The sequence below is a fragment of the Phoenix dactylifera genome, chromosome 2 (genome assembly GCF_051530095.1).
Source record: "Phoenix dactylifera cultivar Ajwa chromosome 2, Ajwa_hap1_PhDact_Kaust_v1.1, whole genome shotgun sequence".
NCBI classification, from domain to species: Eukaryota; Viridiplantae; Streptophyta; class Magnoliopsida; order Arecales; family Arecaceae; genus Phoenix; species Phoenix dactylifera.
Genome location: NC_143191.1, coordinates 40,721,011 through 40,744,050, shown reverse-complemented (window position 1 = coordinate 40,744,050; position 23,040 = coordinate 40,721,011). Strand labels below are relative to the sequence as shown.

Below are 23,040 nucleotides of genomic sequence, written 5' to 3'. Positions count from 1 at the left end.
ACTTTTTTTGTAAATTGATTTCATTTCCTCTATTTCAAAGACTTGTAGAGCCCTTCTCATGGTATATTGAGTTGCATTGTACTCCCGTGATTCCTCACTCCCAACCCTGATGTTAGTTATAATTGGGTCGTGGCCGAGTGAGTGGTAGTCTTGATTATGCTCCTTTTTAGTAGAGTATTGGGAGGGTGCATTATGGCATTTATGCATGGCTTGGCAGTATTTGCAGGACACCTATAGTCGATGGGGTTGAACATCGGCCTTTGTGCACATAGTAGCCTTCTGGGTGGGCGGAGCCCAGTCCCTTCCTAGGGGGGACACGGCCCTAGGCGTAGGATCGGCCGGTCCTACGACTTATATTCTGCTTGCCGCCGGGCATAGTAAGACCCCGCGAGGTACAGTATGGCTTTCCGCGGATGTAGAATTCCCGCGAGGTGCCGTTTAGTATGTAGATGTGAGATGGATTTCTGTTCTGGATACTGGCCAGCATTTACATGATCAGTGTGGTATCTTATCCTGCATATGCATGTGACAGTGGGGAGTTGTTGCTGGTTCGCCTGGGGCGTAAAACCCACCTCCCGATAGCTGTCTAGCATTTACATTATCGATATGGTGTCTTATCCTGCATATGCATGTGACAGTGGGGAGTTGTTGCTGGTTCGCCTGGGGCGTAAAACCCACCTCCCGACAGCTGTCTAGTGATGATTTACATATTGGTGTGGTGTCATATTCGATATATGCATATGGCAGTAGGGAGTTGTTGCTGGTTCGCCTGGGGCGTAAAACCCACCTCCCGATAGCTGTCTAGTGATGATTTCAGCATATTGACACCTGATTTGTATGTTCCAGCATTATGATCTGTTGAGCATATTCATGAGTAGCATATATGTTTACTTGATTATTCCATATATGCTTCAGATAAGTTGATATTGATTGTGGTAATATTGATGATTTATTCCATATTCTCTATGTTGAGTTCATGTTCATGTTGTTATTGATCTTGAGATTTCATCTCAAGCCATGATTATATTCTGTCTCATGTGCATAGTACTCTCTACTCCACTCACTGAGTATTTATATACTCACTCCCCAGTTTGATGTTTTTGATTGCAGGAAAGGTATTGTATAGAGAGGAGCAGGATTAGTGGTTGCCTGCTAGCTGTGCCGCTCCATAGTATAGTATAATGTAGATAGAGGTTTATACCCTTTTGGTGTATTATAAACCTTCTGTTGTATTTAGTGTATAGTCATAGTCATAGATCCTGTTGTGGATATGGGTTTGACCATGGATGGAATGGGAACCAGATTTTTATATAGTTGAGTTATATGCCTGTGATGATGTATTGATATATATTGTCCAGGTTCGTTATGTGACAGGTTATGTGATTGCTGCTCTGACAGGTAGCGTTGTTGTATGTAATGAGATAATCCTGATAGGTCACCATAGGAAAGGTGATCATTTTGTGCATGCATCATGCCAAAATTTTCAGAATTTATTTATGATTGATAGGTAGTAGGGTTCTACGTGGTGGCTGGTGGCCTTATGCCTACCCGCACCCTAGGACCGTCGCGGCGGCCCGCCGGGAACGGGGCGGGGGTCGTGACAGCTGTAGCAGCGGGAAGGATACCCCAGATGTCCCTAGCCATTCCAGAGGTGAACCACGCAGTAGTCGCGACCATCTCCCCTGCATGCAGCATAGCTCGATCCACCACCATCCTCGCGGACCACCTCCTACCCTCAAATAGACCAGCGTTCCTGTCCAGCCATATATGATAAGTCAAGTGTGCCATCATAATACCCGCCTCAACAGAACAAGGCCTCCGCGTAGAAGCTCTCAACACATGCATCAGGTCCTGGGCCGACTCCACTGAAAGGGGTAACATAACAGGAGACCTACTCCATATCTCTCTAGCCCTGGGGCACTGCAGCAAAACATGGTCAATGGTCTCCTCGATACCTGAACACCGCTCACAGCACTGAGAAATCAGCATGCCCCGTCCGGCTAGCATGCCCCTGGTCGGTAAGCATCCCCATGCCACCTTCCAGAAGAAGAGCGCTACCCGCGGGTGACATCGCAGCCGCCATATCCATCTGCCCTCAATCTGCCTGTCTGACGCCCTGCTCATCAAAGTGTGGAGATCCCTAGCTCGCACCTGCGCCCGACCCGTCGACCACCAGACTAATCTATCTGGCATCTCCTGCAGAGGAATCGGAAGGTCCATTATCGTCACTGCCAACTCCTCCCCAAACACCTTCCGAATCAGTCCCTCCCTCCAGCAGCCCCCCTCTCGGTAAATCAAATCACTAACCCTAAATCCATCAATCCTCACCGAATCCACCAAAGTCGGAATACGGCTGATCGGCTGCTCAGTCACCCACCTATCCTCCAAGACATCTATAGACCGCCCATCACCAATGGCCCATCTCATCTCTGGAAGCACCAGCGCGGCCCTAGCACACATCTCCCTCCACACCGGCGAATGTAATCGGCCTCCGCGCACTCCAGGTATCAGAGCTCCATATTTGGCCCTCATCAACGAGGACCACATGCTATCAGGCTCTAACACAAACCTCGCTGCATGTCGAGCCGCTAAAGCCTCTCTCCTATCCCTCAAAGACAACACCCCCAACCCACCGAACCTGATCGGCTGACAGACCACCTCCCATGCCACCAGATGAACACCACCTCTGCCCCCATTCCCACCCCAGATAAAGTTTCGAAAGGTCCGCTCCAAGCTCCTCACAAGAGACACCGGAATAAAGGAATTGGACAATAAGTAGATGGGAATTGAAGAAAGAACTGACCGAACCAATGTGATCCTCCCCATCATGGAAAGAGTGTGCATCTGCCATCCCTCCAGTCTGTGTCTAATGCTGAGCTCAAGTGAGAGACAGTCCCTGCTCCGCAGCCGCCGGCCTGAAATCGGAACCCCCAGATACCTCAGCAAACCCTCCTGCTCACCCACCTCCAAAATCTCCAAGATAGAGGTCCTCTCCGCCGGCCTGATCCTCGGGCTAAAGCATACAGTAGACTTCCCCAAATTAACTCTCTGTCCCGATACCTCGCAGTAGTGGCATAGAATCCTTCGGAGAGCCTCCGCCGTCCGCCTCGTAGCCCGGGCAAGTAATAAGCAGTCATCAGCAAAAAGAAGGTGAGACAATGGAGGAGCTCCCTCCGCCGGCCTGTAAATCTCTATCTCCTGAGTAACCATCGCCTGTCTGAGCGCTCTAGACAGCGCATCCGCACACATAATAAAAAGTAATGGTGAGAGGGGGCAACCCTGTCGCAGCCCTCCGGCCGGCTCAAAGAATCGGGATGGCGAGCCATTCACCAAAATGGCGAATGAGGGAGCCCTCACACATCCCATAACCCAGCTAATCCATATCTCGGGGAAGCCAAACCCCTGCATGGATTGCTGCAGAAAATCCCAGCACATCCTGTCGTAGGCCCTCTCCATATCGAGCTTGATCCCCATCAAGCTCCTCCTCATCGGGGCTCTATGCAGGTCAAACATAAACTCCTGGGCAATCATCACATTATCTGAGATACTCCGCCCTCTCAAGAATGCACTCTGCTCCGGACTGATCAACCTCGGTAGAATCTCCCTCAACCTAACAGCAAGAATCTTCGCCGTCGCCTTGTACAAGGTCGTGCACAGGCTAATCGGGCGAAAATGGCCCGGCTCCGAGGCGTCCTGCCGTTTCGGTATCAGTGTGATAAAGGTCCGCTGCCACTCAGTGGGCATCGCAGATACATCAAAGAACTGCTGTATGGCCGCCGTCACATCATGTCCGACTATCATCCAGTACCTCTGAAAAAATAACGGAGGAAAACCATCTGGCCCCGGGGCCTTATCCCCCTCAAGGGACCAGACCGCCTCCCTAACCTCCCTCTCCAGTACCGGCCTGATCAATGCTGCAGTCTCCTCCTCCGTCACCCCAGCTAAAGGCGCCGGTATGTCCTCTGTGCTCCCACCCCCTAACTGCTCAGTCCATCGCGCTCTGAAAAAACTCTCCACAATCCGACTAATCTGAACAGGATCCTCCGTCATCTGCCCATCCTCACCCCTGATGGCTCTGACCCTATTCTGGTGCCTTCTGATAACTGTCGCCTGATGAAAGTATCTGGTGTTCCGATCTCCCTCCAATAACCACTGTATCCTTGACTTCTGTCTCCAAAATACCTCCTGCTGTCTGAGTAAAGAATTATGCAGTGCCAAGTGAGATCTAAGCTCCCCCACCTCCTCCTCCGATAAACCTCCTCCCTGGGTCTCCTGAAGCTGTAACCTGGCAATCGCCCCCTCTAGATCCTCCACCCTCCTAAAAATATTCCCCACCTCCTCACGGTTCCACCTCCGCAGCCGTCTCCTCGTCATCTCCAGTCTACGGGATACTCGGTACATAGCATCTCCCCTAACAGGTACCCTCCAAGCCTCCCGCACCATCTCCCAGGATCTAGGATAACTGAGCCAAATCTTCTCGAACCTGAAAGGAGGGCGAACTAGTACAGGTGCATCAGTGCTCACCAGTAGTGGACAGTGGTCCGAAGCAATCCTCGTCAAATGACTAACCTGGTAATCCGGAAAACACTGGACCCACCCCGCAGTAGCACAGGCTCTGTCTAGCCGCTCCCATACTCTGGCCTGTCCCTGCTGATTATTACACCATGTGAACTTTGGGCCAGAAAAACCCAAGTCAACCAAACCATTCATCATGAGAAAGTCCTGAAACTCCTTAACCTTCCTATCACAAGAAAAAGGCTTCCCACCTCTCTTCTCCTGAGGATCCACAATGCAATTAAAGTCACCTGCCATTAACATTGGATACCCCTGACTGATCAACTGAGTGGCCTCCACCCACAAGTTCCGCCTCACCCTATACTCTGTACTTGCATACACCGCTGCCAAAACCCACGGGCTTCTACCCCCTTCAATCCACCCGGTAACATCTGTTCGCAAAAGAAACGAAAGCATTTGAAGTTTTTTGAGATATGTGATGCAATCCAATAATCAACTCATAAATTAAGATTAATTATACTTTTGCATGGAAAATACAATCCGAGTGACCGAGTCCAACTAATCTAGTGCATATAAGAAGAGCTAGGTTGAAATCTTCGAATCAGACCACCACATGTAAAACACTTTGGATATGTTTTTCTGTGATATTGATCGTCTTAGCTACAAATTAAGATATGGCACGAAAATATCGCAATTAATGAGTAATCTTAATAAGTGGATCAAAATATAGAAGATTGATCATAAGTTTCATTGAACTTGGAAAAGAACGATAGATAGGTGACTATGTTTTCTGAAATACTATGAAAAATTAAATATTGATTGAGTTAAATATGACTAGCTTAAGGATGTTAATATAGGTGTTCTAGGGCATTTTTTTGTATTTGGCGGCCTATAATGGTACTATATGTTTAGTTTCCTTATATCCTAGTGTGATTTAACAAATCAAAAAAATCTTAATCAGAAAGCGTCATGAGAATAACATTGTATGGTGCAATGCCAAATCAAAACTTTGATGTATCATTTGTAGCTCATGATAGGAGGTCATTAAAGCATCAATCAAACAAAAAGGAGAGTTTGTTTGATAAAATAAATATGCAGCCTGCATCTTTATGGATCTCAAGACAAGGATGTAAGTTCCACACATGGTATATAATTTTTGGTCAAATTTTGGAAGGGCGGTTGCAAGGTACATCACAATTATCTGAAATCAATTACAAGTTACTATTTGCACCATATATTTGCAAGCTTATATAGGCTAATCAGCCAATTAGATTAGACTAATCATACGATGAGTCCATCCAATAAATAGATTGGATAGATTCAAGACAAATTTTAAAATATAATCGGTTAGAAACAATAAAATGAGTGGGTGGAAAATAATTGACCACTGCTTGTAACCACATGAAAAGACGAAAAAGGTATTAAAAAAAATTGTAATGAGAGCAAGAGATCCTTCTCAAAATAATGAAATCATTTTTATATTATTTTTTTCTTTATTTTACTCTAGTTTTTAAGGTAAATCTACAATAAATTTAAGTAGCATTTCGTTGCCTCAAAAGTTCTTGAAAATTCAAAATAGTTGAATCCGATCCTATCTTCTTCAAATTCCGGCCACAGGCCGGTGGTATGCTGCGCAAATTTCCTCATGCCACCATTTGCTTGGTATCCTGATTTCAATCCAATCAGTTAATTAAAAAGGATAAAAAGCACCACACAGTGGTAAATGTGACCCATCACATGCATTTACCATTTATTTTCGAGGTCAATTGCTTCAACTATCGTTGCATTACATGTTATAATTGGAAACAGCAACCTCATCCCACATTCATGGAATGCAAACATCAACAATAGTAAAATTTTTAAAGCCTTCAAGCCAAGAGCCCAATCCTATTAAAATTGATGAAGACTTTCAAGGTCATCCGGGCTAGCCCAATATATATACTGGGCCTTGGCAGCGTGACCCACTACGTGAACCGGTTTCTGTCTTGATCGCCAGGCGCCAGCCCGGTTAACAAAGTCGGTTTACTAATAGACCTTGCGGCCCGGCCTACTTCTAAAGCCATTTTAATCCAGTTTCTCTCTCGAAAACATTCTCTTCCCCTCGCGCCGGGCTATCTGGATCCTTCGCCCACTTTGGAGGCATCGGACCGCAAGGAAGGTTATCGAGTTTTCTCCACCTCTCTCTCTCTCTCTCTCTCCGATTCTTGCTTGGATTATTCCTTCACGTTTCTCTGATAGATCTTTTCATCTCCGCTTATCTTGCCCTCAATTAGAAAGAAAATGTTATCCTTTTCCGTCTCTCGTCGTTTTCGTTGAGATCAAAGAGTGTTTTCATTAGATTGCTGTTATGGGGACGTAGTGTCGAATGTGAAAGAATTTCCAGAAATCGTCCGGTTGATGGTTAACGTTCATTTCCTGATCGGTTCTTGAAATTTTAATTTCCAGACAGGTTCTTTTTTTAGGTTTTTTTTTCCTTTTCATGACGTGGGTGTAAAAAGATCGGATCTTTTTCGAGTTTCTTGGAATTAATTATCTAGGATTGGTGATTTATGGGCTGGGTTTTGGGGGCAGTGATTTTTCTTCTTTTTTTTAAAAGATTTTTTTATTTCTGAGGACATGCTTTGCTAAATTTCCAAGATTTGCAGTTTTTATCTATTTCGAGGACACACCCATGGTCATTATATGCTTTCTTTCATAACTGCTCATTGCTGTTGTAACACGATGTATTTTTATTTGACTGACACGTGCAATGTTCTTTTTTCATTATATTGTTGTTGTTCTTTTTTTCCTGACATTTTTCCTCAAGGTTTTTCTAATCTTGAAAATGAAAAATTGGTTCTCCTTGTAATATTGTTGCTTTTACTTTAGGTTTAATTTGGTCCAGTTTTTCTACAGATTGTTTTTATTTGTGAAACAGATAATTCCCTCTTTTGTGATATCCTCACAAATTACAAGTATCTGTAAGTCATGCGTTTTATAAAATGTGCACAATTTGTTCCCATGGGTTTTGATCAGAAGTGAATGGATGATAAATTTGGCTTGAACCAACAGAATAAGTAACTTTCTCATATGTTCGCTTAACGATTTAGTGCCTATATTAAATTTTGTCTTGGAAATTTTTTCATTCTTTCTCTTCATATGTAATGGAAGTCCTAATGGAAAATTCTAATCTGTAGGTTTTCCCTTTCATTTCTTGGCATGATGTCTCTAACAGCTGGAACAGTACCTACACTCACAATTTCATTTAACAGATTGCCAGGTACTTAATTTTACAATGTCTAAGATGACTAATTATTGATTGGACATAGAATAATTCTGAACTCAACATGGATCTATGTAGGTTTTCTTGTTCAATTTGTTATTTGTGCCCCTTAGGAGATCCGTAACATATTTAAATGAAGGTCTTATGCATGCAAGATGCAAAGGTGATTCACATACTTAAACAAGCGATTCATACCAATTTGTGAGGTGAAGAAAGATCTCTAGGATGATTTGAACGTCAATTAGGTGTTTGAACATTGTAAGCATTTTTTTGGATGTGATGTGCCTAAGAATTCCTTGGTTAGTTTGTGGTGATTATTCTCCGATGGATACATACAACTTCTGTTCCTTGTTAGTTTATGGTATTAGTTTGTCATAAACATTGAAATTGTCATTAACTAAAATACAATAAATGTATACTCTATGATGACATGAAACATGATCTTTGACTATTTATTTTTAAAAATTGTGACTTATTGGATGTTTCAGTGTGAAGCCTTTAAATGATAAATTAAGAGGCCCTTAATAGTACCGCACTTCCAAAATGATCTTATTCATTTTTTTGGCTTGTCATGTGCGTGATAGATTCCCTTTTCTCTTTTGGGCCTTTTACCCCAATTACCTTTGGGACAAAATTGTCAAAACCATTGTGTGAAGCTACTGAAACTGAAACTAATGCTTGGTTGAAATCAAGTGTTTGAACTAACCAAATGAGGCTCCACTTTCAGTGAAAGATAATTAAGGAAGGAATAAGTAAAAATATAATTGGTGATGTTACAACTCTCTTTGGCCAGGAATTAAGCATTTCTCTAGGTGATGGAGTGAGGCCTTGAAATCTAGTTTTCAAACCCACCAAAGAAAAGCTAATCTAATACATGATAATTAAATTAGAGAAGGAACAAATGTTCTTTTTGAAGTTAAATAAAAAGAAAAGCAAAAGCAGAAGATAGGTGGATATGGCTGCTCTTTGGAAATAAAACAAAGCATCACACTAGGTTCTTAAATAAGGTCTTGATGAGCAATGCTACCATGATGGTTGAAGTGGACAGACAGGTCTATTGAATTGCACTATTAAAATAGGAGGAAACTTTTTGGATAGAAGAATCTTCATTTAATATTTCAAGCCAACCTTTACAGTGTATGGCTTTGAATTTATTGGTATATTGGAGGTTTTAATTGTTAAAGCAATTTAAATAACCATAACCATTGCTACAATCATTGAGCCTTGTTCCATCTTTTAGAGGTCAGTTCTGACTTCTGAGAGAAGAATATGAATATGGTACTGAGAGAAGTAATTTGATCTGCAATAGAGAAAAGGATATATGCATAATCAGCATGCTATAATTGCTGACATGTATGCTGAGACGATAAGAAATATCAATAGTAGTTGTTGTGAGGCATGTGTAGTTTCAAGCATGTTGGGTTTACAGTAAGCTTCAGTGCTGAACCTACGTCTCTAGATACCAGTTACAAGGGAACATACTGCTAACGTTTAGGAAGATTAGCTGTGGTGAATGATATTTGCAGACTACGACAGGGTTTACTGATCAGAAGAGAACAATATTAATTGATACTTGCTAGAGTTATGCTAGATAACTTTATAAGGTAAAGACCTAAAAGTTAGTACAGAAAAAACAAAATATGTGGAATGCAATTTTTGATGGGAACATAAATGAAGCTGAGGCTTCAGACAAAATTATTGGCCAAGAGATACCCCAGTATGGTCAGTTTCATTATCTTTAATTTATTTATTCTAAAGAATGGAGAGATGGAGAAATCAAATAAAACTAGAGTTGGTTGGATGAAGTTCTGAGAGGCTTCCTGGGGCAATATCTAGTTGACACACTTCTTAGCGACATGACAATAAATCTTAAAACCAAAACTCAAGTCTTCAAATGTTTTATGGTTCATAAGCATCTGCAGCAAAGAGGGTTTGAGTAAGCAAGATAATTATGATAAAAGTGTTTTCATTGAGATGGATATATGATGAAACAAGGATAGAATAAGCAATGTGTGCATAAGAGGAAATGTAGGAGTTGCACCGAAAAGAAATGTATAAATAATGGAGAACTGATTGAGCAAATAGTATGCATGTGCAACCATGGTCTTAGGAGCGTCTAGTAAGAAAAGTGCTTGAATACTTGTCCAAGGATATCTACAAAGAAGAGGAGACGACCTTGTCTTGCATGGATGACAGTTGTGAGAAGGATTATAGCTCATAAACATTGGAGGTGGCCTCGTAGGAACAACTGGAAAATGATGACTCGTAAAGCTAAAAATGAATATTTGGGAAGAGATTTGATTGTAATTGTTATTTTTTTTCTTTAAGATGATCAATTACATGGATTGTCAATTTATATGGCACTCCATGCAGTTACTGCCTAACTTGATTCATAGAATAGTCCTTTACTTCTTATATTTTGAAGCCCAAATGGATGAATATGGCTGGAATCTCACAGGCTTATTCTACAACAAAATGATTTCTTAGTGGCTTGTATAAATATTAGCAAAACAAGAATTTATCTGTAAATGTTAGAATTTTTTTACAATTAAATGCCAAGAAACACTATTCTTTGCTGTCGATCTGGAATAAAAAGAAAAAAAATTAAAGGAGAGAAGGACAAGTTTTTCTTACATTATTGAGTAGGCATCTAATGATAAAGCAAGGAAGCTTTTGTGAAATTGTATTCATTTATTAAAGTTGTCTTGACCGATGATTAAAGTGCTCTGATGTATTACTTCGTGTATGCAAGATGTATCATACGATGGGTTTTTGATATGATATGGGGAAAGTACCCATTTGCCATCTATGATGTCTTATGTCATACCAATTTATAGCACATTTGTAGTACAAGATTGTATTCATTTCAGTTTTAAAATCTGTGCTAACAGCTTTGTTTCTGTTCAAAATAGTTTTGAACTCTTCCCATTGAACTTATTTTCAGAAACAAATCGAGGTTCTAAACTATCAACCCAACATGGCAATAACAAACTTGTTAGTCTACATTGGACCAATGGTTCGAAATTGAGACAACTTATAATTTATAAGTTTCCAACAGTACCTTGTGTACGTGATCTTCCCATGATACTTCTAATGCGCGAAATGCTACAATGTGTTTGTTAATCTGCCAACACAATCATGCAACATTATTTAGTGTATGGTACCATACCGTACCGAACTAGACGGTAAAGAGCATACTGTACCATACCGATTTAGTACCGGTACATGGTACGCGAGGTAAACCATACTCAGTACATTGAACCAGCCTCCATACCAGACTTACCGATATAGTGGCGGGGTGACACCGGTACGAGGCCTGGTACCAAGATGGCGTATCTTGATTTAGTGTGATAAATTACTTGGCACTGTGGAACACATGTTAAACATTATTTAGTGTGATAAATTACTTTTGAATAATTTATGATCTTATTTTCCTAAAAATAAGCAAAAACTTATTTTTGTTTGCATTTTATTTTTTAAAAAAAATCATATATCATAGCTTCCCAGTCTTGAATCTTTTTATAGACTAGTGCTTCTTTTCATGCCAATGCATTCCAGTTATCAGCTCTGTGCTACATGGTGTGTGTACTGTATTAAAGGCATAATTCACTCCACTTTGGTCATTAGTCTTACCGATTAAAGCGCATAAATACTTTGACCGCACACACCGAAGTTTTCTTATCAGATCATTGATAGGTGAGTTTTGTAAGAAAACTTGGTAAGAATGTTATGGTACCATCTGACCATTGAAGAGGAACTTACGCCTCCTCAAGTAGAGCGACATATTGGGAAACTTGTTTTTTCTCAGCATTTGTGTGCTTTCAATAGGTATTCTCAGTCAGCACTTGGTTTACCTCCTAATTTCAAACAGTACAGCACTTGGTTTCTCGTTACTTGATGAATGCTTATTTTACAAAACCTAGCTGTTGCTGTACCATGGAATGACTCTGCTCGGTGGTGTTGGACTTCTTAATGGGTACTATCATTCTTCATATTTCTAATGCCCTAAATGCACACCAAAATCAACTATTAACAGACGTGGAACTCCAAGCTTTCCCCAGCCAGTGTGTCTCCTTGGCATTCCTCGTGCCTGTCACCATTATGTGAAAAACAACAGTTTTCTTATCATAAACTCCCTGACATAACCATTTTTTCTTAATAAAATCTTTTATGGAAAGTCTTTTTTTCCTTCTTAAGTTTTGCATTTCTCTTCCCAACTAATAAAGTGGAACTCTTTTTGGTTATTTTTCTATTTTAATGTTTGTAGTGTTTCCGCAAAACCTTGTTATGCTTAAAATTTATCAATTTTGATTATGCTCAATCTTGCCTTAACTTGAGTTTTGCCTATAAAAATACAAAATGCAATTATTCTGTTTGGTTTTCAAAGAACAAATTATTTAAAGATCTAAGTGATGGTCTGAAGAGAGTCGTGAAGATCGAATTTTTTTTTTACTCAATATTATTTTTCATTTTTCTCATCTGTGCCTTTATGGGCGCATGCTTTAGTTTGTATGCATAACAGATGTCATAGATGTGATGCTACAAGCTGCAAAAGAAGTCATAAAAGGATAAATAGGAGGGCAATTTTTAAGTTATTTTTCCATCTTTGGTGCTCATTAAGCGAGGAGGAAGAAAGACAAGAAGGTTTTGTAGTATTTGGAATCCAAGAATAACTGAAAAAAGAAACTAGAGGACACTAGTTTGCTACAATGGGAGCACCCAATGCATTCTAAACACGAGCATGCACTGTTTCAGGGGAAGAGCACTTTAAAAAGAAAGTGTATGTGTTTGTGTCAGAACTTTTTTTGTTGTGTTATAAAGAATGTATCTGTGTCTTTAACAAAGTTGTAATATTGATCATTTGGGTGCATCTTGTATAATCTGATGGAGGAACTATTTGGTTTATTTCCAAATCTTGGAGTTCCCAATGTACAATGAGAACTATTAGAAAACATAATGATAACATTGGGAATCTAAATGTAATTCAGCATCATAAATAGTTTCTGAAAGTTGCAGTCATCTTTTCCCATAATTTTAATGGCTGGTATATATCCACTTTGATGGAGGGAAAGGAAGTTAAATCTGTGTATTGTGGAGTAGTCTTGGGACGCCTTTTGCATCTGGTTGAGACCTTTACAAATTGAGAAATTGGTTTTGCACAACGTGTTTATTGAGATCAAGAAACCATTAGTTAGAACTTTGCCAACTTCAAATTTGAGAGCATTGAGCTTATGGATTTCAAATAAGTAGTTTGATGCTTGTTGAAAACCTATATGCTTTAGGTGTTCCCTTAGAACATGGTATTTCTAAACCAATTTATTATTCCATTTAACTTCTGAGCATTTGCAACTAGCTGGAAGTTGGGTAATGCACTTGGGTGGATAAATTAGTATTTAACGCCATCTTGAAACTGAACATACAATCATATACCTTGATTTGCTAAGAAGGCATAGCGTATCTTTGAAGCTGATTCTTTCATATCTCAGTTTCATAATTTTTGTCTTGTTTTCTGCTTCTTTGTGGAATAGCTGTTATATTCATATTCTTTATTTCCCCCTTAATCCTTTGTTGATTAACATTAAACTATATGACCATGTGATGCAGAAAAAACAAAGAGCTTGCAGGCCCAGAGGCTCCAACTTACCAAGTCTGGTATTGCAGTAACCTACACCAAATTTCAGCCATTTCAAAACAGACAACCCATTTTGCATGTTCAAAGGCTGCGCTCTACTGCAGTGATCTGTGCTGCTGCCTTGGTATGTGATTCTATAACTTTTTCAAGTCAAAAGGAAATGATAAATTGGGCATGATAAAGTCCATGATTTTTATCCATAAACATGAAGGATGTTATCTTTTGCCAATTAGCAGAATGACTCAAAAGTCTGGTATTAAATTCTCTTGATTGATTATAAAAATCTCCTTAATTCTGTCTAAGGTCTAATTGTTGATGCATCTATCTTGTCAAGCATCTGGTTTTATGGAAAGATTAAAGGCGTATTTTCAAAATTTAAACTTTTAGATGGCTTATCTAACTTTTAATATGTTAATTGTGCTTCAAAATAAGATTGACCAAACATATATTTATCTGTCTATGGAATAGGGCATGTAGATGCATGCATGGAAAGCACATGGAAAATGCCCTCAGGGCATGTGGAGAAGTTCCTTCAACCCTCAGGACTTCCTCCAGGTCTGTTTGGGGGGTAATCTTTGTTCCGTTTGCTTTTCCAAACATCATAAGCAAGACTATGAAAAAATATGGCTTTCAGTTAAGAAAAAGAAATAGAACTTTATTACAAGCTAGAGGATGGTAACAATTAGATCTAGAAGTGCTTATTTGCAATGCTAGGTTTTGGAATAATGAGTAGGTTTGGGTTTAGCTAGGTACTGTTCGTAGGTGGAATCATTCTTTTAATTCATAGGAGGCATTTTTTCTTGATTCACCTCAGGGAAAGAAAAGAAATTAATAGTTTGTCAAAGGCCAAGTTATCAAGGGGAAAGATGCGGCATCAAAGAAAATATAGGAAATATACAGGTTTTGCAACTTCTCGTAATGGAAGAATGGCAGAAAACAAAGAACGCAGTTCTCCTTATTTCTTGTTCTGTTTGTATTTTCATTTTCTTGAGTAGGTTCTTGTCTTTGTTATTTTAGATTTTATTTTATTTTATTTTATTCTTTGGGGTGGAAGCGAGCCTGGCTGCTTCTCATTTATTTCTGTGAAAGAAAAGAGGTGGGAAATGTTGTTTTCTGAAGTTTTGATTTTTAACACACATACAACAAAGCGGAGAAGACCTGATATGTATGCATGCATGCACACACACATGTGCATGCACCATGCATGTGCGCTTGGAAGAAAGCATGGATGGGAAAATGTCGTTTTGCCAAGTTTTGGTTTTAAACACACACACACATACTCTCTTTCAAGAAAGCGAAGAGAGACCTGAAAACACAAAGATACACACACTTCTAAGAAAGCTGAGAGAGACCTGACACATGCATGTGCCTGCATGCATGCATATAAACACATGGATGTGCACATAGGCACAGCGCAAGCACCATGCCTGCATGCTTGGAAGAAAGCAGAGAGACGTGATACACACACTCACACTTGGAAGAAAGCAGAGAGAAAGCAGAGCTTTGCTTTGAACGACCATGAATTGAATTGTTTCCTGAACCCTAGCAGTTAATGTGGTGTCTGCAGACCATGGTAGAAGTTCATGCATTATATAGGTTGGTCCCTTTATAGTTGTTTTAAAGTGCATGCAGACCTAAAGAATTTTGAATTTGACCCATTGAATCCAAATTTTAATAGCCTGATTCATAGTCTGATCTTAAAATAATGCACAATCTGGTTTTGAAAACTTACCTAAAGGCAGGATTAAGGAATATGACATTATTCTTCAAATTTTATCATTATTATGGCAAACATGTGAGTCTTAGGGTGTTCAAGTATGCTAAATCTAGTTAGTTGAGAGGGGTTTGGGTCGGACACTGGAGGTAGAGGATGGTTATTGGCTTTAGGTCATGGATATGGGCCTCATGTAAGGTTTTAGGGGGTTGGCTCTGCGGGACCGAGCCTCTACAAATGTTATGTCCTACACTTCATAGGATGGTACCCATTCTTGGTGTCTGAGCATGTGGATTTGAGTACTGAAGGGCTATTAAGTTCAAAGAAACAAGGATGTTGAGTGGGAAGCAATGGGGAACTTCTAGAGTTCTTGCTAGTTTTTGGTTTATGCAGTCAACTGCTGTTTATGGTTCTTTGGTCCTCTCCACGTCAAGTGATTCTTTTTCAGCCATCCAAACTATTCTTCTAGTGTATAAGATATTGGGCGTTCAGAATACAACTGGCTATCCTTACGTACGAACAGAAACAGTTCGAGGATCTCTCTATGCTTTATGAATCCTTTTGACAGATGTGAAGTGTTTAATGATGTCATTAGAGTGTCTTGAGTGTCTCCATGCTTGACATTGCTTCAGTTGAAGTTGGACCATTCCAGTTCTTATGGTAAATTATTTGTCAATGCTATTCTGTGGCAACTGGACTTTTAAAGGACATGGTCAATTAAATCTTTCAGGGAATATAAACCAGGATCATATTTAATCTAGATTCCCAAGACTACATATTTGAAGAGATTCTGATACTGGACTGATGGTCTGTTGGTTTTCTTGTTGCTGATGGGCTGTCTTGTTAGCATCGATTTTTTTTGGACTGTTGCATGGCTATGGGTACGATTGCTGCTGCTATTATATTTCTGAATAAATGTTCTTGAGGAGGACTTGCTGATGTAGCAAAACTTGGATGATATTCTCTGCTAGCTGGATCACTTTGTTATGTTTCTACTGTTGGTTGCTGGTAGTGCTCTTATTTTGCATAATGTTGTCATATGCTTTTCCTGCTGCCATTTTAGTCAGTTCCCTACTTTGTCCGGCATTCTCTTGTTTTGCATCTTTCGGAATACTTGGTGCAACTTTGAAATCAGCAATTTGGTGGACAAAAAGTGGGAATCATGTGACTTCCACAGTTTTTTCTGTGAAGCTTTTGTAGCTAATTTAGTTTCTTTCAATTTCTGTTGGCTCACGGTTGATTTCATCTTCTTATGTATCTGACCTACTGATCTTGATCCCATTTTTTTCTGCTTACCTGTCCACTGTATCTCTGTTTTTTTTTTTTGGTCCCACGGCGGCTCAATCTCTGGTTATTTTTGAATGCAAGATTCTTCTTGTTGGTGCTAGTATGTCTGTGTGCAAAACTTGACATTCATTCAAGTTATTTTTGTTCTTAATGAGCCTATTATTGGTAAATTTCTTATTACTGTTGCTGCAGAATGCAAGATGTGCAGCAGAGCAAACACAGACTGTCACCCGCCAGTCATCAACAATCACTCTTGCTCCCATCCAAGGTAATAATAAACCAGTATTTTCTAAAATTACTGATAAAAGGGGGAAAATGTATTTTTCCTACACCTAAGACTGAAAGTTGTAAAATGGCAACTTGCTGGCATATTATTTTGCTTTCACCAATTTTTGGATCACACAAGAAAAACTGTATACTTGTGGATTTCAGGAAAAGAGAAATCACCAGAGCTTGATGATGGGGGTACTGGACTCCCACCTCGTGATGATGGCGGTGGTGGTGGTGGCGGTGGCGGCGGTGGAGGTCATCCTTGGTCAGGTGGTTTCTTCTTTTTTGGTCTGCTTGCATTCCTTGGCTTCCTGAAGGATCAAGAGAGCGAGGGACCCTACAGGGAGGGTAGGAGGAGATGATTGATCCAACCAAGATAATCTGCCGTTGCAACATGTACGCATTTCTTCTGCTAAAGAAGACAATAGAAAAGAAGAAAAAGAGAGGGCGATCAAATTATTTAATTTCCTACATTTTTAGGATCTGTTAATGCAGAAAAGTGCATTGAAGACCCACTGAATATGCTATCAGTAAAAAAAAGACCCATTGAATAGAGCTGCAATATAAATGGTGATGTCTTGGTTTGGGGGCAAAGGTCCAGCTTGAACTGAAAATCCTTGCATGCATTTATTCTCTAATGGGCCGTCTTATTTGCGTTCTTTTGGTAACAATGGGCTGTCTTGTTATTGTACATGGTGCAACATCAAATCTTGCCCTCCAAATTATATATGTATTATTTGTTTGATATTTTATTTGGATGTGATATTGGATGCCTAAATGGCCATGATGAGTTGTTGCTGCTTTAGTCCTCAAATACTGATACTATTTATCCTAGAATTCAGTGATCTGGAGGTGCAAGAGCCTACACGGCAGAACAAAAGAATGAGAAATTGGAAGGTCAGTGAGCAGCATGATAGGAGCCGTTGCTCAAGAAGGGGTTCTACTACAATCTACAATAAGCTGTCCATGCTTTTGTAGTTAAATTTTTTATTTTATTTTATTTTATTTTATTTTATTTTGATAGGTTCTTCATACAATGCGTGAACGAATATACCTAATAAAATCAAAAAACACAAGCTTGAGGAGTGTATGTGGTGGCTCCTTCTCTTCTGATCACAGGGTGTACACTGAGTGGTGGTCCGTGCTCTCGCCCCTCGGCCCTTTCGGAATCCACTTGATAACCATGGCTGAATCGCCCTCCAGGATGATCGAACTGGCCTGCAGCATTTGTCGCGCATGTCGAAAACCTGCCCAGGCAGCTGGCAACTCCGCCTTCGAAACCGACGTGTCGAACAACTGGCAACCATCCGCTGCCACCACTTTAGAGTGCGGGCTCTGTATTATAAAGCCTGCACCATCCCGCGTACCTCCATCCAGCACCGATCCGTCGAAGTTGACCTTGAAGAAGCTCGGGGGTGGAGGCTCCAAGATGAAAAACACCATCTAAGGAGCTGCCTAAACAGAGAGGGAACTCTAGATGTTCCGAGTTGTCAAAGATCTATCTGCTGAGAATTTCCGAGCAATTGGAAGCCGCTTTCGATGACGAGGCCGAAAAGAGTGGGTAGGTCTGATCTCTATCGCCTGCACTCGAGCGGAGTCCGCAACAAACCTCGGTAACGTTTTGCGCTCGCCGAGAGTACGAGCGTTCCTTGACAGCCAGATCTGATGCGCTGTACAAGTCGCTCTGATGGCCTCCTGACATGTCCGCACCAACCACTGTCGCATCACCTGTAGGAGCTGTAGCCTCTCACGCCAGGCCTTCTACGGGATTCCTATCCACTGCCATATCGACCTCACCCATATTCACTGGAATAGCACATGGTCCACCGACTCTTCTGCACCGCATATCCCGCACTCTGTGGGGATCCCCAAGCCATGCCTGCTCAGCACTGCTCTCGTCGGAAGGCGGTCCCACATCACCTTCCATAAGAAGAGTGCTGCCCTCGGGTGAAGCCCGAACCTCCATATCTAAGTACAGTCTAGCCCCGGCTCGTGCTCCTGTTGGATAACATGGAAGAGATCTTCCAATCTAACACTGGCCCTGCACAAGGTACCTCAAACCCTGGTCCTGCACATCTTGGTATCGGAAGGGACCAGATCCTCTTAACAAGGTGTATCACGAACAATTGTCATTATCTGGCCTCGTCCCACTCTGCCCCTCCTGGTGCTACGAGGTCGCACACCCGCAGCCCCTCCACGGCCTCAATATCAACCATGGTCGGCCAGCACCTCGGGGGAAGGGTATCCACCCACGGATCACCAGTCACATAGATGCTCCGTCCATCGCCTATCAGCCACCTGGTGTTTACCGACGCAGTTAGCAAGTACCTCCTGATCTCGCACCACATGAAGGAGACTCTATGACCACTCCGTTCCACCTCTGAGCCCCCTCGTTCATATTTGGTTGCCATCCCCTGACTCCAGAGCCCATGTGGCTCTAACATAAACCGAACTATGTGCCGAGCAATGAAAGCCTCGCGCCTCTCCAGAAGGGACTGCATCTCTATACCACCCTCACTGGTGGGAAGGCAGACCTACTGCCAGGCCACCAGATGCACCACATGGCCTCCACCATGTAACTTCCACAAGAAGCTCTGAAGAAGTCACTCGATCCTCAACAGAGTCGTTTTCGGTACCACAGTGTTGAACATGAGATATACCGGCATGAATTCCAACACCGATCTGACCAGTGTCAATCTCCCCATCATGGATAGAGATGACGCCCTCCATCTCTCCAACCTGCTCTGGATCCGCTACACCAAACCCGAGTACTCTGGCACCTGTAGTTAAATTTTTGAGTGAAAGATAAGAGAGGTAATTTTGAGATAAAGTATGGCCAAAATTTGAACCACGCATCCCATTTTCAAAGATGCCCCGTCAAAGTGATGAAGACTAATGGTAGACTAAGTTAGGAGCAACTTGCAAATTGCTGCAGATAAAGCTAAAGTTCGCGGCCCGATTCAAGTTAATATGGGAGTTTGAGTTGATAAACAAAAATTTTACATGAAGATTCATTCAATTATTTCAAAATACTTTAAGTTACTTCTTTTCCTAACTCGTGAAAAAACACAAATTATCTATCCTGTAAATCTTCATAAATCCAAATTGCTTCATTTATATGTATGGAACAAGTCAATATAAATTTTGATATTGTATTACATAAAATTTTAAACTTAAATCCAGATTCAAGAAGAAAACAAATTATATATCAGTGAGTATAGAGGAATAAAGAGATGAGAAATGGTTGTTAAATGATTTGGTTGATAAAATTGCCTGGAGCTGTTACCACTATCCTGGATTTAAGCCGGAAGAACGGCAAGACAAAAATAATAGTTAGAAGAGAAATTAACGACACTAACGAGACAGCGGAAAGCACATAAATCATTTTCTGAGCAATCAATAGAAGGGACGAGGAGAGAGAAACCTTGAATCAGTCAAAAGACAGAGAGAGATGAGGAGGGATAATAAATGAAGCAATCAATTACCAAATATATACAAATTTTTAAAAATATATATATATTTTTTAAAGAAAACTGCAACTATTATATTTTTTGCTACGTACGTAGTTTCTCAAGATTCAGTTTCACCGCTCTTCTATTGCCTCAATTCATCCTCTAGGGGAAAGAATGATTGACCTTCTTTCATGATATTTACTTGGTATAGATTTCAGAACACTTCAATTTATTTCCTCCTCTATCTGCACAAATCTCGAGTTGGCTGACCTTCGAATGCTTATTTGTAGGACTCGCTGAGGTTTGGAGAAGAATACCGGCCCTTCCTTTCTCCCTCATGCTTCTTCCCACAGCCTTTGTTCTGTTAATTGCTAGCCCTTCATGTTTGGTTTAAACCTGCAGTTCTTATCATTATCAGCATGAACGGGTCCAATGTAAATCTAGATGGTTTAACAACGGAATGTTGAAATTTCCGTTCATAATTTTTTATCTATGCATTCTCATGTTGTGTTAATTTTCAAGGTTTTAATCTTTGTATCTATTGTAACTAATGTACATTATAAATTTAAATTGGTATCAGAGCAAATTCAAATATATATATCAACCTACAAATTTTATAGGATTTTCAACCCAATCATCCGAACAGATCCTTAATGTAGCCTGCGGACTATCTTAAGAAGGATAACTACAAGAACTCCAGGGAGAGGAGTAAACCAGTTATGAGAACAAAGCAAACTTTGTTGGATCGAACATAGCAGATGACAGACCAGACAATTATTCAAAAAAAAAAAAAGATTTATGCGACATTATTTGTTTTCCAGTCTGGAGTGATTTGCAAAATATTAGCCACCAGCAGTGTGAAGACCTGAATTGGGCCCATCCTAGGGCCCAACAAACTGAAGTCGGCAAGGGATGCCGACTTTAGTTGGGTCGTCGTGGGGGTGACCACGATGACCACGCCGGCCGAACGGCCAGCGAAATCACCGCAAGCCCCCCCTCTTCCCTCTCCCTCCCTCTCTCTCTCTCTCCCTTCGTGAACTATCAGAGGAACCCCTCCCTATTCCTCTAAAAAAATCTAACATTTCCTCCTCTAACTCTTTCCCCTTCCTTGAGAGCCGTTGCCGCTGCCGTCGCCGGAGCCCCGTCACCGCCGGAGCCGCAGGGGATTCATCCGCTGACGACCGGAGGTGAGGAAGATATTTTTTTTGTTATCACTTTTTATGGATTTAAGGGGGAAAATGAGGGATATCAACCGGTTTTATCTTCCCCTGTTTCTGAAGATTTTTTTTTTTTGTGAAGTTGGCCGGCCGACGGTGGCCGGCCGGGGTCAATCCGGCCGAAATGGGTTCGGCCGGAGGTGGGTGAACGGGGGCCGGGCTTCCAGCCCCGGTCTCCCTCTCTTTCATCCCTTTTCTTCCTCCCTCTCTCTCCTTCTTCTCTTCTTCTTCCCGTCCGGCGCCGCCTGTGAAGGTGGGATGGCCGACGGCGGCTGGCCGAGCGCCGCCGCCGAGGGCCGACCGGAGCCACCAGCCACCCCCCCCCCCCTTCTTCTCCTTCTTCTTCCTCTTCTCCTTCTTCTTCCTCTTCTTCTTCTTCTTCTTCTTCTTTATTCGGCCTGGGTGCTTGTCCTTGCTTTGATTTCCGTGCCTCAAGTGGGGATCAGACCATGAACCGGTTTAGATTATGAACCGGTTCCACCTAATCCTTGTATTGGGTTTGATCTGAATTTGAGTGAATAGGTTTGGGTTATTGTTTTGGATCTGAGTCAGAAATTGGGGTTAGCCTGATTTGAGTGTAATCTGATTCGTCAAGATTTAATCTAATCTGGTCTGGTCAGACCTGGTTTGGGTTGGGCTAGGGACTTGTTTTTGGGCTGAGTTGGGTCTGATTGGATCTGTGGGCTGGTTTGGTTTGGGCCCGAGATCTGATCTGGACCTGTAATCTGGTTTGGTTCAGTTGGGCCTAATCTGTGTTGGGCCACAATTGACTTGGGTTTAAAGGATTCTGATTTTAGGGTCTATGTTTGATCTTAGGGGCCCATTCTTGGATCTATGGACTTAGGAGTTTAAGGGGTTGGAATTAGTTTAAATTATGTTTCTTAATTAATTAAATAATTAATATTTATGTTTAATCAGGGGTTCGTGATATCTGTGACAGGGATTCTTAAGCGAGCCCAGGTAGGTGACCTATTGCTTTAAAGTAGAATTTTAACATGTATCTTGCATATGTCGATGTTATGATTTATTATTGGCATTATGTTTAGAATTAAAATTAAATATTTAATTTCATAAATTGTTATGCGCTTTACTGTGGGGAGTATGATTATGATTTTGATATAGAAAGTTGATTTATTGATTTTCAAAATCCGCGTGACTATAGTCTAGACCCCGCCAATGGGATGATACGTTGGCCCTGTCGACTTGTACTGAGGAACTAGTTCCGACACCGCGACCACCGGTGATAGAATAGTGGCGGCACAGGGGTGCGTTTTGCTCTTCGGAGCGGCTCGGTGGAGCGTGAGTTTGGCACCAGGGGGTGCGGCACAGTGGTGCGTTGGCTCAGTGGAGCGGCTCTTTGGAGAGTTGTATTGGCACTTCGGTGTAACCATGCCACTGGGTGATGTGGCCGTAGTCATGCGGTTGAGTTATTTTGAGTCTCGGATTGGGTTTACAGATTATTGTGTGGATTTTTGGATTTATGTGTTTAGCTGCTTTTATATGCATTATGACATGTTATATGATGACTTTATTGCATGATGTCGCCTACTGAGCTGTTAGCTCACTCCTACTATTTACATTTTTGCAGGTGATGATATATAATTATGGGGATTACGGGACGGAGTGATCATGATGTAGTTAGCTAGTGGATATAGACTTTCTCTTTTGACTTATGTATATATGGACATTTG

The 23,040-nt window shown here is 41.3% G+C and overlaps 1 protein-coding gene across 1 annotated transcript; it reads left to right on the top strand.

Moving 5' to 3' along the window:
• Nucleotides 1-6,573: 6,573 nt before the first annotated feature.
• Nucleotides 6,574-17,432, top strand: LOC120110900 (uncharacterized). Its single transcript, XM_039126863.2, has 5 exons — nucleotides 6,574-6,673; nucleotides 7,692-7,774; nucleotides 13,382-13,533; nucleotides 16,603-16,678; nucleotides 16,843-17,432. Exons 2-5 carry the CDS (start codon nucleotides 7,714-7,716, stop codon nucleotides 17,040-17,042), a joined length of 489 nt encoding a protein of 162 aa, XP_038982791.2. The 5' UTR covers nucleotides 6,574-6,673; nucleotides 7,692-7,713; the 3' UTR covers nucleotides 17,043-17,432.
• The last annotated feature ends 5,608 nt before the right edge of the window (nucleotides 17,433-23,040 follow it).

Excerpts from the sequence above, each read along its gene's own strand:
- LOC120110900 (XM_039126863.2), top strand. The coding sequence starts at position 7,714 with ATGATGTCTCTAACAGCTGGAACAGTACCTACACTCACAATTTCATTT. Across the intron at positions 7,775-13,381 it reads TTCATTTAACAGATTGCCAG|AAAAAACAAAGAGCTTGCAG; the intron begins GTACTTAATTTT and ends CATGTGATGCAG. Across the intron at positions 13,534-16,602 it reads TGATCTGTGCTGCTGCCTTG|AATGCAAGATGTGCAGCAGA; the intron begins GTATGTGATTCT and ends CTGTTGCTGCAG.